Below are 23,259 nucleotides of genomic sequence, written 5' to 3' on the forward strand. Positions count from 1 at the left end.
ACAAAACTTGAAATTCTACAAAAGCTAAATATTCTTTCTTTGGTGCTAAATATAAAGATATGCAAGTTAGCATGAATTATTCATTAGTGTAGTAACAAAAATATTCTCAGTAATTCAAAATTTATTACTGACTTGTCAGAGTTTTTACAGTCCTATTTTTGTAAGGTGTTGTGATAGTGTGAAATAGTTTGGCTGGGTAGCAGGAAATTGCCCACCATTTCTGAGTTTTACACAAAAACATCCTAATTAGAGGCTCATTGTTATTTGTTTATGGGAAGAAAGCTGTGCGAGTAGCTTTGCATTGATGGTTTCACACGTCATGGTGTTCCCCGTCTTAAGAGAGCCCCATGCCAGTCGTCATTACAAACACAGATCCTACACCTTGGGGAAAAGGAAGCTGATAAGATGTATACCTTCAAACTGATGTTTACGGCAAGAGAACAAACACTTCAGAGAAAATTAATCCCGGTGGTGGGGATCTAAAGAGAACTAAAATGTGAAAAGCAACAACAATGAAGCTATTTCAAGCAGAACTAATTTCTAAATGAAGTAAATTCTTCATTTTACTGGTTAAATTCTTCATTTTACTTCTTTTTAGCTGTAAGAATAAGAAGGGTATAGTATTGTAGGGCTTCATGGTATATCACTCCTTAGGGTATTAATTACTTGTTTTATACTCTTTATGTTAATGGAGTATATTAAAAACTGATGACAGAAGATCACGATTGTATTCTATTCCATATTTTCCGCCAATATTGTTCATGAAAGAAAGAAGTGAGTTTTCCCTAAATGTTAGTCTAAATCTGCAATGATTTTTTGATTTGGCATAGTTTCTTAAATCCTTGCAGTGGAATACTCTTTGGGGGTTGAATTATACTTTGTGAAGAATATCTCTCATAAACCAAGCCACTTAATTAAATCAATGTACGAAATATAAGTCAGAGAGTTATCCTAGGAAGTTTCAATAGTTTCAGAATCTCGATTACCCAGGACAGGCTCTGAGATTTAAGTCTTTCTGCCCTCCTAATTCTTCTTTTTAACAACTGGGCTTAGGGTAGAATCTGGTACCAAGTAGTGGGTCTATGTACTGCACATTGTTATGAATGTTACAGCTGACTAGTAAGAATTTGTGACTTTGGGGAAATAAATGGCAGTTTTTTTGTTTAGAAGGGAGTTCAGTCTAATTACTCTTGATAATAAACACCACATCACAGAACCATTTCCATTTAATTCAGTTGCTTTACGTGTCACAGGTAGCCACTTAAAAGCACTAAACACATCGATATAAAAATAAAGCTTTATTTAAAGCTGGCCTTAAGTCTAGAGCTATTTTAACATTCTATTAATTTAAGTCAAAATATATAACTTTAATAACTATAAAAAGTTAATTAATGGATGAATAGCAAATGGTCCCAAACAATGCTTGAGACAATGTTTCCATATAATCAAGCAGTTATATACAATAAAGAGATACACATGCAGGAAAGTCTATGTATTTTTTAAATTTTTCTACATGTTACTTTATGAATTATTCTTTCTGAGATTAGTCATATTCAAAAGATATACTTATGACCATTTTAATATTTCAAAGCTTAGTGAAAGTCCTTGAAAGTAAAAGTTTCAAATGCACAGGTACTTAAATTTTGTCTCCAGGCAAAATATTTACATCAACAACACTTCTAGTTAATAGTTGGGGCTTTCCAAAAGAGAACTCATCAATGGTTCCATTGTTTTCATTTTTAAAGGGCTTTAAAATCAGCGACTGTGTTTTCCAATTTTCAAGGAGCACGGTTCAGGCTTGCAGGGAGTGGGGGAAGCGGGAGGGCTTGTGACAAAGCATTCTCTGATGTGCGGCCAGCTGTAACCAGGACAGAAGTTTCTGCAGCCTATTATGAAGGCCTTCACTGCTGGGAGAAGGCGGACAGGCAGAGACTGCCTGCCTCGCGGAAGCATGTGACGCCTGCACTGTTGCCCAGGTTTAGGTTTTATAGTAGATTCTTCCTATTTGCTGGGTGACCCTTATGCAAACAATCCTTAAGACAAACTCTCAGAGGAACAAATCATGTGGTTTTTTTTAGTAGTACCTTAACATCTGACTTCAGTTTGTTCCTTTCTTTCTCTCTTCCATTCTGTTTATACTATAGGTTGGTGCAAAAGTAATTGCAGCTTTTACCTTCACCTTTTTTTTTTTTTTTTTTTAATTGTTGAGATGGAGTCTCGCTCTGTCACCCAGACTAGAGTGTAGTGAGTGGTGCAGTCTCGGCTCACAGCAACCTCCACCTCCCAGGTTCAAGGAATTCTCCTGCCTCAGCCTCCAAAGTAGCTGGGAGTACAGGCACCATGCTCAGCTAATGTTTCTATTTTTAGTAGAGACAGGGTTTCACCATGTTGGCCAGGGTGGTCTGGAACTCCAGACCTCAGGCAATCCACCTGCCTTGGCCTTCCAAAGTGCAGGGATTACAGGCATGAGACCCTGTTCCCAGCTTTGCCTTTACTTTTAATAGCAAAACCACAATTACTTTTGCACCAACCTAATATATAGTCTATTCTGCAAATTAGTTCAAAAGCTCAAGACATATAAGAACAAGTTGTTTACCTGCTTAAAATAAACCTTTCTTTGTTTCCTAGTAGTTGGAGAAATTTCCTTTATTTGGCAGTTATGCTCTCTTTGCAGGATGAACTCATTTTCCCTCAGTTATATGCAAGCCATATTTTAAATTTTCCATCAAAATATAACTCTGGGAAAATTCATGACTAATTTATTCATCACAGACACTCCCTGTTAAACCAAAGTACAAATTAAATGAAATTAGAAAGGAAATCACACAAATTGAAGTAGAACTGGACTGGAAATTGGGAAACAGCCTCCAGTTCTGGTTGTTCAACTTTTGAGGCATGTGATCTTGGCTTGCTTGGTCTTGAGTGGATTTCACTTCCCACACATCATTTGTGTGTGTGTGTGTGTGTGTGTGTGTGTGTGTGAATGAATACCATTGACAAATATCAATGAAATCTCATCAATATACTGATATAATCAATATATATTTATCAAAATAATATTTATAAATATAATACTGTGAGTGTGTGTATAATACATACATACACATTCACATACATGTATAATATATACGAATAATACAAGAATAAAATATATAGAAAATGTAAAGTTGCTATATACTATATGTTTACACACACACGTACATCTATTTTAACAGGTTTTCTCCTGTATTTGCTTAGGGTGTCCATCTGGGTTCTAGACATCTATTGTGGGCCTGAGTTTTTCTGTCTTGGATGGATTACCCAGAGGAGGAATGTCATGAGTGCCAGACACAGGCCTTTGTCAACAGTTTGACGCAGTAGAAGGCAGTGATGTTATAGTTTCAATATTATAAGCTCTTAGAAATATATATATATTTAAAAATATATATATTTAAATATATATATATTTAAATATATATATATATATATACACACATATATATATATATATATATATTTAATGTTCATGTCATGCGGATTTAAGCTCAGCCAAAAGTTCTTTAAAGGGATGATATCCTTTATAAAATCGTATAATTTTACATGTCCACTTCCTCAGATTAGAGACGCAGAAAGTGAAGCCCAGAGAACTAGGCGCAGGCTCTGCCTGCTGGTTGACTTTGCTTTCATCACGTCAGGTCACACACACAGACGGTGGCCAGCGATGGTCCAGGCGTCTCGGCCGTCAGCGGGTGTCTGGGGAGTTGTCCTCCTGACCACGACCCCCAGTGGGGCTTCTTTCCGAGGACCCCGCCCCTCGCAGGATAAAGCGCGGAGGAGCAGGTCTGGCTGCTTCCGGAGTCCCCGGGTCCCGTGAGTGCCCCGCGTGTTGCGGGTATGGGGTGCGGTGCCAGCAGGAAGGTGGTCCCGTGGCCGCACGCGCAGGCCAGGGCCAAGCACGAGGGTCCAAGCCAAGGCGGCGTCGGAGGCGCGGGGCCCGGGTCCCAGGAGGCGGCCCAGGCGGCGCAGAGGATGCAGGTGGCTCGCTTCCGAGCCAAGTTCGACCCCCGCGTCCTTGCCAGGTAAAGCGCCACGTGAGAAACTGGCCTGGGGCTGGGCTGACAAAGATAACCCTCTGGCCAAGACCGCCTCAAGGTTTCCTTCAGCTTGACTCCGTTTTGGACAGGGTGCTTTTGGGTGATAGGCCACTGATCTCCCCCTTTCTCTGCCCCTTTGATTGTAAAACTTCTATAACCCAAATATGTCTTTTTCACGCACCTGGGAGCCATCCCTTTGAAATGTAGTCATCAAGAGAATTAGGGCCATTGTCTTTCAGTCTCTGCGGGAGGGTAGGAACCTAACTTCCCTAAGGGCCAGGTAGCAACCACAGACCGCAGTGACCACCTCTCCGTAACCTTCTCCCTTTTGTTCCACTAGCTCGCCCCAGCGCTAAAACGCTTTCTCGCCTTTTGTTCCAAGCGTCCATTCTTTCCCCTGTTGCAGAAGCCTTGACCCCTATTGCAGTAGTCTGGGATAAGCCTTCCGCACTGTGTTCCATAAGTGCCCCAAACAATTTCTCTTTGACATCTGAGCAGGGAGTGTAGAGGATGGGAAAAAGAGAGCAGGAGCAGCAGCAAAAAACGGGAAGGAATTCTTATCTTCAGAAGTGGTGGGTGGGGGCGTGAGAGGACCTGCCTGCCAACCTCCAGCATCAGTGGCAGAAAACGGCTTTGCCACCAATGTGTTGGGGCTGGGTCTCACTGGGGCTGGGTCTTGCTAGACCTGGTGTGTGAAGGATCTTCTATTAAATTCTAAAAATTGAGATTACAGTGAGTGGACTAGCGATGGGCCTTTGAGCCATCTAGACTTGAGGTCTGGTCCCATCTCTTCTGTCATGTACCATTTAGAACACAGCTTTTCTCCTTCCTTAGTTTCTGCCTCTATAAAATGGGAGTATCTCATCAGACTGTTGTGAGCATAATTAAATTAATACATGTAAGTTATGCGCCGTGCATGGCACCAGTCGTTATGCAGATATTAGTGCAATGCTGATTATTGCCTTCATGAAGTACAAGTAAGCCCTCACTGACTCTATGTAGAAGATTGCAGGCTGGTTAGCCTGAGAAATAATTTCCTCAGAGTATACCATGTTGGGCATATTGGCCAAGTCAATCACAGAATCCCTTTCTCCTCTGTGTGTTTGGGGAGACACAATAATGGGTGGCTCAGAGGGCTTTCCAGGGCACTTCTGGTCCTAGAATTGCATACTGACTTCATCACAGTGCTCTGTCCAGAATCTATGCAGAATCATTTATTTCCTGGCCTCCTTGAGAACTTTTAGTACAATGACTCTTGGAGGATTAGTCCAGTAGCTGTTAAGCTTAGAGAAGAACGAAGCCAGCTAATATGACAACTGAATCTGAATAGGTACAGGGTCTTGTCAAGACTGAATTGGTTAAATGGCATTTCTGGTCATCTCCAATCAGAGAGATGATGCTAGTCTGGTCTAGTCTTTATTCACCCTCCTAATTCCCAATCCCGGGGTAGATCCAGCCCCATAGACTGTAAAGCTATCACGGAAGTGGAGGATCTCAACATTACAAGAGCTTCAGAGACTTCAACTCAAGGCTCATCTTTAACCAATGAGTAGTTGCATCCCCAAAGGTTAAGTGACTTGTCCAAGTTAATGGTAGAATTGGGACTAGAATGCAGCCGTCTTTCTTCTCTGTTGTGATTTCTTCTATACCTTTTGCAGAAAAGAGATGATAGAATTTAAATATGAGTATATTTACTCTCTTTTTGGGAGTTTATTACAATTGCTTCTCTCAAACAGGTTGTGATACTATTATTTCCCTGTTTCAAATCTTTCATCTACGTTCAAAAATTCCCAGTTTGTATAATAGCAGTTGAGGTTAAAGAATATTTCCAATTTGCATAGTCTCTGGGATGATACGAAATTGCCCCACCTACTAAATTGACTTTGAGGCTACTCTTTTAAGGGAGTGGAGGGGTAAAAGTGAAGGAAATGGAAAGATCTTATAAATGCGTTCTTCCCTGCTCGATGTGATTCTTACTAAATGTTTTCAAAATATATATGATGATTCAGGAATAATATGTATCCAGTGAATGATTCTTTTGTTCAATGATTATTGTTACTCCTTTGTACTAGGCACTTTACAAGGTATAACCACGCAAATCATGAAGATGGTCACCATTCATGGCTATTGGGGACTCATGAGCAAGGCTGCAGCTATAAGAATTTGTTATGGGACAAACTAAATAACAATCTAAGGCATTTATTTACACCACTCTAAATCTTGGCTTAAAGTGTACTATTTCCTCCAATGCCAAATTACTAGTAATTTTTTTTCAAATATTAGAAATATGAAGCCCCCTTAACAGTATTGAATAAAGCTTCTTTTATTTGAGCAAAAGAGTGTAATTCTCAGAAATGGTAGTTTGTTTGATATAATTAATTCTGTGAACAAATGAGTTTGATGGCAGCTTTGAGGGCATGGTGATAAATTAGCATTTGCAAGTGCTTTCATCCACAGTAGAGTTAATATAAAACTTGGTTGGTTTGCAAATTCAAATAGAATTTGAAATGCCTGTGATTATCTTCAAAATAACACTGGGAATGCATGTGAATAAAAAAGCAGAGCTGGGAAGGGAAAAGGGGAAAGAATCTATTTAAGATTACTGAATTGCTATCTGTTTTGATAAGGTAATTGGCCAGAAAATTAAATGCTCTGTGGAGAACAAAGCTGTTTTCTGTAATCTGGTACAGCCAAATGTCGTTTTTATTCAATACACACAGGAATATAAGGAACAAACAAGAAGACCAAAAAAAAAAAAAAAAAAAAAGTTACAGGAAAAATAAGCTCAACAAAAGAAGTAAGACTATTTAAAACATAGGTTGGTATTTGCATTTGAATCTTTGGTATTGAATATGTGATATAAAAACTTGCCTTCTCCCTGGAATGTACCCTTCTGAGTACATTGCATTCTTTGTCATCCTTAGCCAGGAGAGGTTATATTAAAATGAAGTCTGGGCGCAGTGGCTCATGCCTATAATCCCAGCACTTTGGGAGGCCCAGAAGGGCGGATCACTTGAGGTCAGGAGTTGGAGACCAGCCTGGTCAACATGGTGAAATCCTGTCTTTACTAAAACAAACAAACAAACAAAAATACAAAAATTAGCTGGGCATGGTGCAGTGCACATGTAATCCCAGCTACTCAGGAGGCTGAGGCAAGAGGATAAGTTGAACCTGGGGGGCAGAGGAGCCAAGATCACGACACTGTACTCCAGCCTGGGTGACAGAGAAGGACTCCATCTAAAAAAAAAAAAAAAAAAAAAAAAAGGAAAAAGCACTAAATTACGGCACAGGTAAGGAGACCTGTGTTCTAATCCTGACTCTACAATGTAAACAGCCAATTGACTAATGTGTTCTTCAAATTTTCTCATAGGTAAAACAAGAAGTTGGATTAAATACCCAACTTTAATATTCTTCCCAGCTGTAAAATCATGATTTTAAGTCTAGCATTTTCTCAACATGTCTTAAATATGAAGTAGAGGGTTAAATTTGATAGGATTCATTTTTAATTTTTGATTTTAATTTTTGAGACAGAAGTCTCACTCTGTCACCCAGGCTGGAGTACAGTGGCCTGATCACAGCTCACTGCAACCTCAAATTTCCTGGGCTCAAGGGATTCTCCTGCCTCAGACCCCCAAGTAGCTGGGGCTACAACTGTGCACCATGATTGGCTAATTTTTTAATTTATTGTAGAGAAGTGGTCTCACTTTGTTGCCCAGGCTGGTTTCAAACTCCTAGGATCAAACAATTTTCCAACTTCAGCCTCTCAAAGTGCTCAGATTACAGGATGAGCCACCGTGCCTGGTCAGATTCTTAAATTTTAGTAGATGTTTACACAGATAATTAAAGCTTAAGATTCCTAGCATTTGAAATCTGAGCTGATTTCCTGGCCTTTTTTTTTTCTTCAACTTTTATTTTACATTCAAGGGTACATGTGCAGGATGTGTATGTTTGTTACACAGGTAAATATGTGTTCTTGCCTTTTTGTGGGATAATTGGTTTACAAATTATTGGCATATATTCCATGTTAGAATTCTTTTACTACCTAGAAATTGAAAGTGCAGGAGAGAAGATGGAGGGAGACTGTGAGAAGCTGCTAGCTGCAAGGTAGCCCTGACACTAGCCCCACCAGACCTCTGAAACCTGCTCTTATAATAGCACAGCTGCATTTACTTCTTCCTTATTAACAGCTGCTGTGTACAAGATGAGCCTGGGGCTGAGCTCACAATCAAGCAACCCAAAGAAACATACTGTTTATTCCCCATCTCCTGATACAGGATCCTCTGTCTTTTGAGAAATTATAAATGGGAATAGACTTCTACTTTATTCTCCCCAACTTGATTTGTTTGTTGTTGACAAAGGCTAGAGGAAGGAAAGAAATTGGTGTGGGGTGAAGTGTCTTAAAATTCTTGAAACATTTTTTTGTGAAATGCATTTGAATGGGGCTGGATTTGAATCCCATCCATTCCAACCACAATCTGTGTGGCTCCAAGAACTCACTTAACTTCTTTTTAAGTCTTAATTTCATTATTTGAAAAGGGGGGATGTTATTATATTACCCAGCAGGGTTTTAGTAGGGATAAGATTTTTAAAAACTATTGGCATATAATAACTGTATAATAAATGGTAGTTATTATATTAAGATTGTCTTTCTACTAACAAATTACCTTTATATCATTTTCTTCCATTTCAAAACAGGATTTGGGGCACCTTTCAAAAATAATAAACACAAGTAATAATAAGCAAAGGAACCCAGTGGGAGGAATAGGAAGATAGAAAAGATGATATGAAGCATGGACTTAAATAATTTTGAGAATCATCGTTTCTGGTGATAACATGTTTGGTTTTTCTTCCCAACAGATATGACATCAAAGCTCTCATTGGGACAGGCAGTTTCAGCAGGGTTGTCAGGGTAGAGCAAAAGACCACCAAGAAACCTTTTGCAATAAAAGTGATGGAAACCAGAGATAGACAAGGTAGAGAAGCGTGTGTGTCTGAGCTGAGTGTGCTGCGGCGGGTCAGCCATTGTTACATTGTCCAGCTCATAGAGATCTTTGAGGCTGAGGATCAAGTTTACATGGTGATGGAGCTGGCTACTGGAGGGGAGCTTTTTGATCGACTCATTGCTCAGGGATCCTTTACAGAGTGGGATGCTGTCAGGATCCTCCGGATGGTTGCTGATGGGATTAGGTATTTGCACGCACTGCGAATAACTCACAGGAACCTAAAGCCTGAAAATCTCTTATACTATCATCCAGGTGCAGAGTCGAAAATATTAATTACAGATTTTGGTTTGGCACACTCTGGGAACAAAAGTGGCGACTGGACGATGAAGACATTCTGTGGGACCCCAGAGTACATAGCTCCTGAGGTTTTGCTAAGGAAGCCTTATACCAGTGCAGTGGACATGTGGGCTCTTGGTGTGATCACATATGTTTTACTTAGCGGATTCTTGCCTTTTGATGATGAAAGCCAGACAAGGCTTTACAGGAAGATTCTGAAAGGCAAATATAATTATACAGGAGAGGTAAGAGAGCCTTATTTTATTCCTATTGTGTTGCTTTACAGTGTGATTTCTCTACCTTGCCACATTTGACATTTAAGACTGGATGATTCCTTATTGGGGTTTGGGGTTCTCCTGTGTGCTGGGGTTGTCCTGATGTTTAGCAGCATCCCTGGCCTCTACCCTAAATACCAGTAATGCACCTCCCCCTGTTGTGGCACCCACAAATGTATCCAGACATTGTAAAATGTTCCCTGTGGGGCAGAATCGCCCCTGACTGAGAGCCATTGGTCTCAAGATAGCAAGAGCCTCGATTACTAGCTGCCTGTGGTTGGCACGTAACACTGAAAATCAAGTAGATAAATGAGTTTGTCTGCAGTTTTTTTCTTCAATCTGTGAGGAGCCTGAGCTGGTTAACTAGACTAATATGTTCACAGAAGCTCAGCATGGTGCTTGGGTGTTTGGCGAGAGATTTTTCTGCCTTAAATCTTGGTGATCCAAGCCCTTTCTGTGATAAAGTGTTTTCTCAGCGAAATGTTTAACCTCACAGCTTGTGTAAAACATTTATCCACTGATTAAACTTGAAACTCCCAGTGTTTATGAATGTGTTAACTTTTTGTTGTTTTGGGTAGGGAAGGAAAGTTGCCAATGCTTATGCGTGGGAAGCCTGACAAAATAGGAAATTCATTTCATGTACAGCAAATGAGCAAATTTATTTCTTTTAATTTCTCGTAAAGAAAAATATTGATATTTGCTTGTACCTACTTAAAATATAACATGTATATCTACAACAACATCTTTAAGCAAAATTAAAGTTAAATGACAAATTTAAATATGTATTCTACAGTCTGACAGACCTTTAGTACATTATTGTACGTGTATATGTTTTTACAAACTCATACACATTGATAAATGAGAACTAAAACTTACACAGGGAAATAGAAAAGGATGGGAAAAATTCACAGACAATGCAGTACCACTGATTGTTAAAAGTACGAAAAATATCCACCCTCACTAATGACCAAAGAAACGCAAATGAACACAAAAATGCCTTTCAAATTCATAAAGATAAAAAAAACCTAAATTCTACTCAACGCTGTGAAGGGTACTGAGAGATTAGTCCTCTCACTCAAAACTAGTAAAGAACAAATTGTCACAGGTTTCTTGGAAAGTAGTTTGAAAATATGAATCTAGAACTGTATTAGTTCATTTTCACACTGATGTAAAGAAATATGCAAGACTGGGTAATTTATATTAAAAAAAGATTTAATTGTCTCACAGTTCTGCATGGCTGGGGAGGCCTCAGGAAATTTACAATCACTACAGAAGACCAAGGGGAATCAAGCTTGGACCTCCTCACATGGCAACAGTAGAGACAGGAGAGAAAAGGGGAAAGAGCCCTTTATAAAACCATCAGGTTTCATGAGAACTCACTCACTATCATGAAAATAACATGGGGGAAACTGCCCCCATGATCCAATCACCCCCACGTAGTCCCCCCCAGACACATGGGGACCATGGGGATTACAATTTGAGGTGAGATTTGGGTGGGGACACACAGCCAAACCATATCAAGAACTTTAAAAAATTTATGGATTTTGATCTAATAATTCAATTTGTAAGACTCTAAGAAAGTAATCCCAGATGCAGCGAAGGTTTCAGTGTAAGAGTACTAATCTGAGCTACATTTACAAATGTAAAAAATTGAAAGAGTCCTGAGAGAATTTTTGAATAAATTACAGATCATCCATATGATAGAGTATGTTAGTCCCCAATTTATTCACATTTAAAAATTGTAATGACAATGGAAAATTTTCACAATATATGCCAAGTGGAATAAAAGCAGAATATAAACTGTGTATACACTATGATCACATTTGTGTGGGAAATGTTTGCATGGGAAAAGGCTAGAAGGAAATACAATAGAATGTTCACAGGGCTTGTCTCCTGGTATGGTGATTTGGATCGTTTTGGCTTTCTTTATAACTTGAATATCTTTGTATTTCTGTTTTTGCTTTGTTTACAAAGAATATATATTTCTGTTTCGGTTATCTACCACTGTATAACAAACCACCCCAAAACCTAGCGGCTTAAAACAGTCATCACTTTTTTATGACTCATGAATCTGTGGTTGATGAGAGAGCTTGTGACTCTTCTGTGCCACATGATGTTGGGTGGAGTCATCTGGTGACTTGACTGGGATGGGGTATCCACGAGGGCCACACTCAAATGTCTGGTATCTTAGTGGGGATGGCTGGAATCTGGGTTCAACTAGATCACTGGGATGCCTAGGCCTTTCTCTCTTATTCTCTCTGTGCATCTCTGGCTCTCTTTTCCTCCACGGGTTTGTTCATGTGCTTTCTCCTGCAGGGCAGCCAGATTTCTTACATGGCAGCTGAGGGAAGGGGATATTCCAATAGGGAGCTATGGAAGTTGCCAGTCCTCTTCAAGGCTAAACTTGGAAACAGCAGAGCTCCACATCTGCCCCGTTCTGTTGGTTACTGAGTCCTACGCCAGCCATGATTCATATTGGAGAGAACTACACAGAGTGTGATATTGGGGGTGTGGTCCATTGGGGACATATTTGGACTAGATATCATAATTACTTTTTAATGTGAAAGAATAATAAACAATATAAAATATTTTCTGTTAAAAAGTCCTTTTGTTAGGTTTAATTCAGATAGTTCCTAGGGTCAGTTTCCCCAAAAGCAACCCTGAGAAGAGGAGTTATGTGCAAGTGATTTATTATGGATAGACTCCTGGGGAGACAGGTAAGGAAGTGAGGGGAGCAGGATAAGGAAGGTGAAGAGGCCAAGGCTACAGAGGGTAGGACTTATTCAGCAGGGGAGATGTTAATACTTCTCAGCATTTTCCAGAGGTCAATGAGCAGAGTTTTCACACCACACCTAGCTGCTGGTCACTGGGGTTGGTAACAGTGATAAATTCTCAGGCCCTCTGAGGTCAAGGCAAAGTGACTCCATGAGCCCCCGGGCAGACTGCTGAAAAAGAGCAACGGGCTGGGTTTTAGTCAAAAGAGGGGTGTGTGCATGCATACAGGAAGGAGGGGCCCAGGCTCTAGATGGAGCACTAACAGCATCTCCATGGTTAGAATTGCAAGGCACCCTATGTTTCTTGAGGAAATGCCTGCTTGTAGCCCCAGAGTACTGACAACATACACCAAGGAGGAGTGTGGCTGCTTGTAATAAGGTACTGGATTTAGATTATCTGGATTTCTTTCCCCATGTCTGTCAGATGTTCAGCATGTTAACATTTCTTTTGATATCACCAAGTGTCTTAGGCAGTGCAGGCTGCCATAATAAAGTATCTCAGGCTAGGGGGCTTAATTATGTCCTTAGAGGCCTCTTCCCCAAATATAGCCACACTGGGGTTAGGGCTTTAACAGAGAATTTTGAGAATAAAGTATTCAGTCCATAATACTAAGGAATCATATAGTGGTAGACTCAGAAAAGTGTATCATCATATTTTTGTTTGTCATCATATTATTACATATTTAACACCTATTGTCAAGCCTAATAATTGCTAATTGTACCAATCTTACTTAAAACCAGGTGACTTGTAGGGGTGAAGGGAATTTTCCTTCCCTTCTTCTGAATATAATTTGACTCTATAAAGCAAACTGACAATAGGCAGAGTAACAGGAGAAAATGTATATGAATTTATTTCTGTGCACAGGAGACACACAAAAGATGGGACTTAAAGAAGGGCCAAATGATGGAAGTTTTTATACTGTACAGAAAGGAACAAAAAGACTTGGAGTTTGGAGACAGGTTATGGGAGGGAGAGAGGAGAAAAGGCATGGTGAGCAAAGGCTGTCTTGTTATGCAGATAAAGTCTCTCAGGTAGCAGCTCTCAACAAGAACAGATGGAATCTGGTGGTAACAGTTTCCCTGTTAGAACTTCAATAGTGTTAGATATTTCCTAAGAGTCCTACCTCAGGATATGGCTGATAAGTGGTCTCAGAGAAATCCTGTTTGCATCCACTGTTTACTTCACTGATGTACATTTCCTCTACAAGAGTTCAAGGCCAGCCTGGGCAACATAACATGACCCAATCTCTATGAAAAAAACATTTTTTAGAAAAAATTAGGTGGGCAGGGTGGCATGTGCCTATAGTCCTAGCCACTTGAGAGGCCGAGGCAGGAGGATCCTTTGAGCCCAGGAATTTGAGGCTGCAGTGAGCTCTGATCACAGCACTGCACTCTAATCTGCTGGGTAAAAGAGTAAGATCTCTCTAAAAAAACAACAACAGCAAACAAACAACAAAAAAAATCCCATGATCTGGAGCAAGACTGGCTGGATTCCACTACCAGCTCTGCTATTTACTAACTCTGTAAATTTGGACATTCAAAAAATTTTTCTGTATCTCAGTTTCTGCATTTGTGAAGTAGTAATCATGGAGGTATTTACCTAACAGGGTTGTTGCGAAGATCAAATAAGGGAATAGATTTCAGTGCTGAGACTATTTTCATATACTAGTATATACAGAGTCAGCGCTATATATACATTCACTATTTTTGTTATTGTTACTATTAATGTGAGAGGCTGGGACTGAAAGTTTGAATTTTGCATAAATAAGTTATTAATTTTATGTTTTTTTTTTTCCTGTAGTACAAACTTCATTTATCAAGTGCAACTTTTAAATCATTGAAATCAAATAATGAGAAAAGTTTGGTGTTAGAATTTTAATATTAATGATAAATTACAAGAATTTTCATCAATAAGTTGTGAATCATATAGTCTTATCTAATTATATTCCACTGATTTATAGTAATCTTCTTTTGGGAAGCAATAAATTGATTTAAAAAAGGGAGTCTTATAACCATATTAGCCAGCTAACAAGAACAGACACTGTTATTAAACACATTGTTTTCTTTTTTAAGAGACAAGGTCTCACTCTGTCACCCAGCAGGCTGGAGTGCAGTGGTGGGATCATAGCTCACTGCAGCCCCAAACTTCCTGGGCTGAAGTAATCTTCTCACCTCTGCTTTCTGACTAGCTAGAACTACAGTATGCGCCAAGCCAGCTTATTTTTTTAAATATTTTGTAGCAACAGGGTCTTGTTATGTTGCTCTGGCTGGTCTTAAACTCTTGACCTCAAGTGATCCTTCTGCCTTGGCCTCCTGGGTTGCTGGGATTACAGATGTGAACCATAGTGCCTGGCCTAAAAACATATACATTATATATTTTAAATTTCACCTGGATATTGATAGAAAATGGTCCCTATCTAATTAGGTTCATCTATTCTTCCCTTACTGTTAGGAAAAACTCTTGCTGATAACCACAGCACAATGAACAGATTTCTGAGGTTTTCTCATTCGTTGGACAAAGAGTTTGGAAGAGAATTTCTGTATTTGTGTTTGTGTTTTTCTTCTATGAAAGTTTTTTTTCTTTTCCCCTCTCAAAAGTGGATGTTTTGGTCCTCTATATACTAATGACACAGTATTCAAATTGCTTATTTGAAAAAGTTTTTTGGATTTGATAGGCATTAATCTATGTAATTAGGAATAGAGTTCTTTCTGTTTGTGTATATTTTTATTTTATTTATTTTAACTTAACTATTTTTATTCTCAGCCTTGGCCAAGCATTTCCCACTTAGCAAAGGACTTTATAGACAAACTACTGATTTTGGAGGCTGGTCATCGCATGTCAGCTGGCCAGGCCCTGGACCATCCCTGGGTGATCACCATGGCTGCAGGGCCTTCCATGAAGAATCTCCAGAGGGCCATTTCCCGAAACCTCCTGCAGAGGGCCTCTCTTCACTCTCAGAGTCCTGGATCTGCACAGTCTTCTAAGTCACATTATTCTCACAAATCCAGGCATATGTGGAGCAAGAGAAACTTAAGGATAGTAGAATCGCCACTGTCTGCACTTTTGTAAGCAGATGATCTCTAAAACCATTTTAGCCTACTTTAGAACCATTTCATCATGATTAGGGCACCCTCAAGCTCCAAGGACATGGGACTCTGTGGTATTGTTGGATAGTGTTGACCTTGACTTTTAACACTTTTTGGTCTATAATGTTTCCTATACCTACATTCATTTTCTCAAAATATACTACTGCAAACTATAAATAGTTTAGTAACTACTAGCTATGTTTAGACAACTGGAAACAATACATAGATAAGAAAATCTCTAAAGTATTTAATGGATTAAATATAATATGATACTATAGGAATAAGGGATGTATATGTGAAGGCATGGCAACTCAGAGACATAGCAGGAATCGTTAGATATGGGGAATATATGTATTTATCCTGAAATTACTGATTTTTGTTTCAGACTCAGTGTATGGTGTTAACTAGGTGACTCTCAGGGCAGTTATAAATGTCTGTTAATTTCATATTTAGTCTGTAAATATTTATGAAAAATTATTAGATATGGGGCATATAAAGAACTCTAAGATATAATTTCAATCTATCAGAAACTTTTATTTGGTCTAATTGGGGCATTATACACTGGAAAAATAGGGATTTTTAAGAATCATGAAATAGTGATTTTTTTTCTAGTGTTAGCATTTATTAACCACCAGTGTTTACAAAAAAATATCGTCTTTCTTCTTATCACTACTGTCAACACTTTTTAGTATGCGCTGGTTTCCTCTGGAATTATTTAATCAAATATCTTGATGACTTTAAACACTCACCATGAAATAATTATAGGTAATGCAATGAAGAGGTAAGTTTCCAAACTTAGTTCTCTAGGCAAGGCACATATGGCCTGATCCCTTATACAGTAAATTTTTGTAAAATGATATAAAGACTGAAATACTATTAATTATGTCTGTGAGTCACTCATAAGAATGGGTAAATGTAGCAAATAAATGATTAACTAGTTGATATTACATATTTTATTAAGTAAAATAATAAAATATTAGAATGACATTTACTACAACTTTAAAATTAGTTCTAATTTTTTCATCTTATTTTTCTCTTTTAGGCTATGTAGATGGAACAGCTATAGATCTCATATACAGATATGAATATGTAATTCGTGACACAACTATTTTCTTTTTAAGTTGTAATGCTGTATCACATGATATATGACAGGCCTGGGTTAATTCCTCTAATATAGACAGACACAAATTCATAAGAAAAATAATAGAAAAATGGGCAAACATTTTGCTATGTGGTTTATAAACATAAATAGCTAATAAATACATGAAGAAAATGCTTAGTTTCATTTGTAATTTACAAAATGAAAATTAAAATGACAAAGAAAATGAAAATCTAACAGGCAAAGAATTTTGTGTACCTATCAGATCAAAACAACTTAAAACTTGGATACTATATATGGTGGAAGGTTGCAGGCAGATACTCTCATGCTCTGCAGAGAGAGAGGAGCGCAATTTGGTGCCACCTCAGGGCATTGGGGGACAGTTTGGCAGTAATGTCTACTCACATTAAAAATGCATTGACCTTTGACCTAATTGTATCATTTACAGAAATTTGTCATACACATATTCTTGCCAAAGTGTGTATAAAACATTGTGCATAAGTCTATAAAACATCGTTATGATATTAACAGGAGTCATAAATAAATGCCTATCAGTAGGAGAATGCCTTAAAGCATGTTACATTTAAGCGAAGGCCTACTATGTCGCTATTAAAAATAATGTGGCAGATGTTTAAGTTTTGTTATACAACATGTTATTGTGTTAGATGAAAAAGCAAGAAGCACAGAAGTATTATAGTATGATGTTTGTGTGGAAAAATATGTTCAGAAGCTTGAAAGATTGCTAAGAATTTGGTAAAAGAGATAGTGATTATTTCTGGGAAAAAATAAGTCTGGGTGGGAGGGAAAGGTTTACTTTTCATTTTACACCTATTTCTACCTTAACATTAAAAAAAAATTGATATATTTCAGCTGAGTGCAATGACTTACACCTTTAATCCCAGCACTTTGGGAAGCTGAGGTGGGTGGATCACTTGAGGCCAGGAGTTCGAGACCAGCCTGGCCAACATGGCAAGACCCCATCTGTACTTAAAATACAAAAATTAGCTGGGCGTGGTGGTGCACACCTGTAATCCCAGCTACTCAGGAGGTTTGCTTGATCCTGGGAGGTGGAGGTTGCAGTGAGCAGAGATCTCACCACTGCACTCCAGCCTGGGTTGCAGAGAGAGACCCTGTTTCAAACAAACAAACAAACAAAATTGATGTATTTCTGTTAAGTCTATAGTAAAAAGAAAATGCAACTAAATATGCAAGTGGCAAAAGGGAAACAACCTAAAAGGGAGAAGCTTGAATAAGCAGCATCCTAGGAACTGAGGATGGACTAATCAGATGTGAAAACTGGTTCTTTTTAATTGAATATTTCACCTATTTGCCACTTGAAGTTTTTAGAATACAAAAAAGCAGTCAAAATTTGTAATGCTAATGCTTCCAGATTTCTTGTGATTAGAAAATCGCTTTCACATGCTGCCATGGTCATTTTATCCTAATATTTATTGAAAAGTTACTCTGTGCCAAGTACCATGCTAAGACCTTAACATATATTATTTCATTTGCTCCTCACAACAAACCTATGAGGCAGGTAGGTATTATTCTTAATTTGGTTTATATCTGAGGAAACTGAGGCTCAGAGATGTGAAGTAATTTATCCAAGGTCATCAATAGGTAAACAGTAGATTTGGAATCAGAAACTCAGAACTTTTCCTTTAATCTCTGTTGGATCATTTCCAAGAATTGAGAATGCAAAAGGCAGGTTCTGATGCCTTACATTTTGTCTATGCTGCCACAAAGAAACAATGCTGTACAATATTATGCTGAGTTATGGTGTAAATATTCGTAGTTTGCATGGATAATTGACTTTCACCTTCACCTGTGTAGGTTGCTTTGAGGTGGTTTTCTACCCACACCAGCCCTAAGGACCCCGCCCAGCAGGCATCCTCAAGTCCAAGGGCAGGACAAGGTTATTGCTGGGGCAACAAAGGATATTAAATGCAGGGCCATGAGTGAGATCTAAGGGAAGTAGGGCTGGGCTAGGAAGATGGTCAAGCCTCAGAGATCAGCAAAGGCAGGGAGTTTGTAATTTGGGGAGGCCGTCTGGAGCAGAAGAGACCAAAAGAATCTCCGATACATGCTCCAGGCAACCCAGGCTCAAGAACTCAGGTAGAAGGAAACAATTAGGTGTCAGAGACTTTGAAGAGGGGCTTGGCACTGAGTCAAAGATTTCTCAAGGTCAGAGTGCTTGTGTACGTGGTAATTGGGGGACCATTTGTGAGACAGCCTACAGGTGGAAGAACTGAGAGGTAGGCCTCTTGACTCCTATGTTTTTAAGTTCTCAAGGGCAGGGACCAGGTCTTATTTATCTTTGAAACCCCAGGATCTGGCAGCCCGGATATAGCAGGTGCTCAATTAGTGTTTGAAAATGAACTGTAGACTGGTCTCTGTATCCCCTTTTTCTCCTGCTTAGCAGCCAGAGTTCCCTTTGAAGGTCTTCTAAAGCACTTGCCGCTGTGTAGAAGGGTGAATGAGATGGGAAAAGAAGAGTGATGATGAGGGAGACAAGATGCCTAGCAGGATATACACTGGGAATTTTCATTCATAGGAAAAAAAACCCTTCTCTTTCCTGCTGAGTAACCCTGCGCCCACCAGGCCCTCGCTAAGAATCCTCCCAAACTTAAAGGCTTTTGAATGCAAGGTTGCAGTTGGGTAATTAGTTCTTTTCTCTCCAGCTTTTGTAAAGTTCTTACAAATCAACTCAGTTTGTTTTTTAACTGTTTTTCTAATAAGCTCATGGGTTCTCTCAGAGGCTTAGTTTCCTGTTATCTTGATTTGATGTGACAAGGAGCTTCTATGTTAGTTTATCCCCCAGAGTGGAATTCTCCCCACTCTCTTTTCCTACTGCAAACAAAACAGACTAACAAGCAAATCAACCAACCAGCCAATCATCTTACCCTCTGAATTCTACTTTCGAATAAAGAGATTTTGACAGTCCTACAAATTAGACATATCATTTAACTTTATTGTGAACTCCTGGGAGAAAAATAGATAAACTAGCACTTTTTCATGTATTTTGACCCTATTCTACCATCCTCTGGTGAAATTAGGTATTGCAAATCAATTTCTAAATATGTGGATATTCTTTTCTTTATTTGACCAGGGTTAATATCAATAGAGTGAAAAGAACACTCAGATTTTTTTTATAATAAACACATTAAACGTCACATCTTCTTTTCTCCCCCCCTCCCCTTCTCTCAATGCAGGGTCTTATTCCTATTACCCAGGCTGGCATGCAGTGATGTGATCTCAGCTCACTGCAGCCTCAACCACCTGGGCTTATATGATCCTTCTACCTCAGCCTCCTGAGTAGCTGAAACTACAGATACGTGTTACTACACCGGGCTAAGGTTTGTACTTTTAGTAAAGATGGAATGTCCCCATGTTGCCCAGGCTAGTCTCGAACTCCTATTGTCAAATGATCCACCCAATTCGGCCTTCCAAAGTGCTGAGATTTCAGGCATGAGCCGCCATGCCCAGCCATGTTTCATTTTTAAACTGCTTTTCTTATTACTTTTATGGAATCACTTTTACTTATTTCCTAATAGAAAAAACCAAGTGTCTCCTAAACAATAATATAAACTTCTTTCATTGCTGTGTAATAATCATTTAGGTTTTGTCTTATATTATTATTTGTTCTGAGTTCCCTTACCCTAGTATAGCCTCTCTCGCCCTTTTTCTGTTTCCTGGAAGCTATGTGATAGCTCATTATCATCTTTGCCTGCCATATCTATTTTTCAGTTTTTATGGTGGTTTTATTGAAACACAAAACGTGCACATGTGCTGTCTCTTCATTTTCTTTGCCGCACAACCTGGCATTGGGGTTGGTGACTCTGATGGCCCGGGGAGTGGCTCTTTCCATGTGGCTTTTCAGTTCTGGAAGAAAACATTGTCAGTGATCTCAGCACAGTAAGATTTATTGTACATCAGCAGCACTTCCAGCTCCTTGACATTGTGGACCAGGAACTTCCAGAAGCCATAGGCAGCAGCATGTGCTTTTGTTGTTGCTGTTGTTCTCATAACCAGTGTTGGGCATCAAGATCTGGACCTTGAACTTCCGACGAACCATGTCGTCAATGCCTCTGGGTTTCCCGTCAATTACACTTAATTTTGACATGTGGGTCTGACTGGTGCCTGATGGACTTCTCGGACCTCTTTTTGACAATCTTGGGCTTCACGAGGGACCTGAGGACAGCCATGATGCCACGGAGAAGATGGCTGCCATCTCCATAGGCAGTGCTGAGTAAGATAGCTTTGCTTGCCATATCTTAAAAATGTTTAAAAGATCTACTTTCAATGACATATACAGAATGCTGATGACTATGCTTTGAAGGGTTCTATAATGTTTGGCATAACCTGTATGAGACTGAGAAATCATGCTCACATGAGCTGTAATCACCTTTTCGTACTGTTGCATATTATACAATTGTGTATTTGCTACATATAAATATGTGATGGTGAAGAGTGTATAAAATTCTGGAACGTTAAAATCTTTAGGCTAATGTACAAACACTTTCCATTTACTATGACAAATAATGAATGATTTGTGCTTGGGATTTTTTTTTTTTTTTTTTACTTCTACCACAGATGTGTTATTTATTTATTTTACACTTTATTTATTTATTCTTTGAGATGAGGTCTTACTATGATGGCGGGTTGGTCTTGAACGCTTGGCCTCAATCAATTCTCCCACCTTGCCCTCCCAAAGTGCTAGGATTACAGATGTGAGCCGCCACACCTGGCCATTAGGAGCTTTACTTTAAAAAGTCATTTTTGCCAAGAGTTAAATTCATAGAGGAAGGTTCTAAAACTTTAAACATGAATTAATACGAATTTCAACCTTGAGACCTAAGGTAGTACATTAGATTCCTAGGGCTGCTGTGACAAAATACCACAAACTAGGTGGCTTAAAACAACAGAAATTCATTCTCTCACAGTTCTGGAGGCCAGAAGTCCAAAATCCAGGTATCTCTGGGTTTGGTTCCTTCGGGAGGCTCTGAGAGAGAATCTGCTCCGTCCTGCTCTCCCAGCTTCCGGTTGTGTCCGACAGGCCTCGGTGCTCCATGGTGTGTGGCTGCCCCTTGTTTCTGCTTTAGTCTTCATGTGACTTTCTCCTCTGTGTGTCGCTGTGTCTTTTCCTTTTCTTTTTTTTTTATTTTTTATTTATTTATTTATTTTTTTTAAAGATGGGGTTTCACCATATTGGTCAGGCTGGTCTTGAACTCCTGACCTCAGGTGATCCACCGGCCTCAGCCTCCTAAAGTGCTAGGATTACAGGCGTGAGCCACCGCACCCGGCTCCTTTTCTTTTATAAAGATTCTTATCATTGGATTTAGGGGTCCATCTTATTTCAGGATGATTTCATCTCTAGATTCTTACCTTAATTACATTTGAAAAGATGCATTCCAAATAAGGTCACAGTCTGAGGTTCTGCTTGGACGTATCTTTTAGGGGTCATGGTGCCGCCCACTACACATGGAAATCATCACCTGTGGTTTGCAGTTCTGAAGAAAGTATGTGTTATTTTCCCTGAGCACTGGAGCCCTAAACCATTGTCTTTGTCTTTCTGTTGTCTGTGACCTTGGCTTTGTGGCCCTACTTTCAATATTTTATGAAATGGTGCTTTCAGGATTAATTAGTGGATTTGTTCAGAACAATATTCTATATAATTGTTACAATTCCATAAAATTATATAATCACATTCTATTTCTTGGTATATAAATTCAGGAAAAGAGAGAATTTTATTTGCGTCTGAGAAATAATTCATTGAAAGTACCAGATATTACTGTTTATTTATTCACTTTCCTATTTTAAAGGTTTTAAGGTATCTTAAATAGATAAAAATGAGATAAAAGTCCATTCGAATTGAGTGGAAGAGGAATGCAGAAAAAAATCTGAAAGCAGAAGGGATGAGAAGGAACTAAGATAAAATTTTCACATAAAAATTAGAAATAAATATATAAAAAATTTAAAACCATAAATTATAGAAGGTGATTTTATATTTGACTTTGTTTTCTGGCAATACATCAAAGAAGAAAGTAGGTATATGCTTCAAGATGGCCATAAAATTAAAACAAATAATTTTAATTAGTTTCTGGAGGGAAGAGCATTCATTCCTGACCAGACTCAAAAGAAAATTTCTTTTGGGATCTCCCAGGAAGATGTACAACGTAATTAACAAGTGCAATGCAATTAGCAACATTAGTAAACACAGTGAGCAGTTTCCACAGGTTCTTGTTCATAATGTCCCTCAATATCTGCCAGGGGGTAATTTCATGAAAACAAGTCCAGGGAGCTCAAAAGAACATGGTCCAGGGACAGAGCTCCATGTTTGTCTGGATTACTGGAGAGACGGATTTTTAGAAGATTCAAATGAAGGAATAGCTTACCTGGTTTTTAAGTAATATTACAAAAATATTGTTTCTCACCCCGATTTTAGTTTGCATTTCACAGCAGTGATTCCAGGTTGTATACGTGACAGTACCTAAAAGGTGGCTGCCCACAGTGCCAGGCCAGGGCAGAGCCGTATGTGTTCGCTGGCAGCCAGTGGGCTGGGCTGACAACCCGTGCCACACAGAAACACAGGTTCTGGACAGAAGCTGCCTCCCCTCCACATGGAGGTGGGATGAGGGCACATCCTTGCATGCCGCCAGAATTTTCTCCAGA

General features: G+C 39.0%; 1 protein-coding gene across 1 annotated transcript; it reads left to right on the forward strand.

Moving 5' to 3' along the window:
* Window positions 1-3,873: 3,873 nt before the first annotated feature.
* Window positions 3,874-16,819, forward strand: PSKH2 (protein serine kinase H2). The gene is made up of 4 exons (XM_032247793.1): window positions 3,874-4,058; window positions 4,572-4,645; window positions 8,885-9,597; window positions 15,166-16,819. The coding sequence occupies exons 1-4, from the start codon at window positions 3,874-3,876 to the stop codon at window positions 15,469-15,471; spliced, it is 1,278 nt and encodes a 425-aa protein (XP_032103684.1). The 3' UTR covers window positions 15,472-16,819.
* Window positions 16,820-23,259: the final 6,440 nt, after the last annotated feature.

The sequence above is a fragment of the Sapajus apella genome, unplaced genomic scaffold, assembly GCF_009761245.1.
Source record: "Sapajus apella isolate SASKATOON/1434 unplaced genomic scaffold, GSC_monkey_1.0 scaffold3, whole genome shotgun sequence".
Taxonomy (NCBI): domain Eukaryota; kingdom Metazoa; phylum Chordata; class Mammalia; order Primates; family Cebidae; genus Sapajus; species Sapajus apella.

Coding starts and splice junctions, on each gene's coding strand:
- PSKH2 (XM_032247793.1), top strand. CDS start 3,874: ATGGGGTGCGGTGCCAGCAGGAAGGTGGTCCCGTGGCCGCACGCGCAG. Junction 4,646..8,884: donor AATTCTTATCTTCAGAAGTG/GTGGGTGGGGGC, acceptor AATAATTTTGAG/AATCATCGTTTCTGGTGATA. Junction 9,598..15,165: donor AATATAATTATACAGGAGAG/GTAAGAGAGCCT, acceptor TTTTATTCTCAG/CCTTGGCCAAGCATTTCCCA.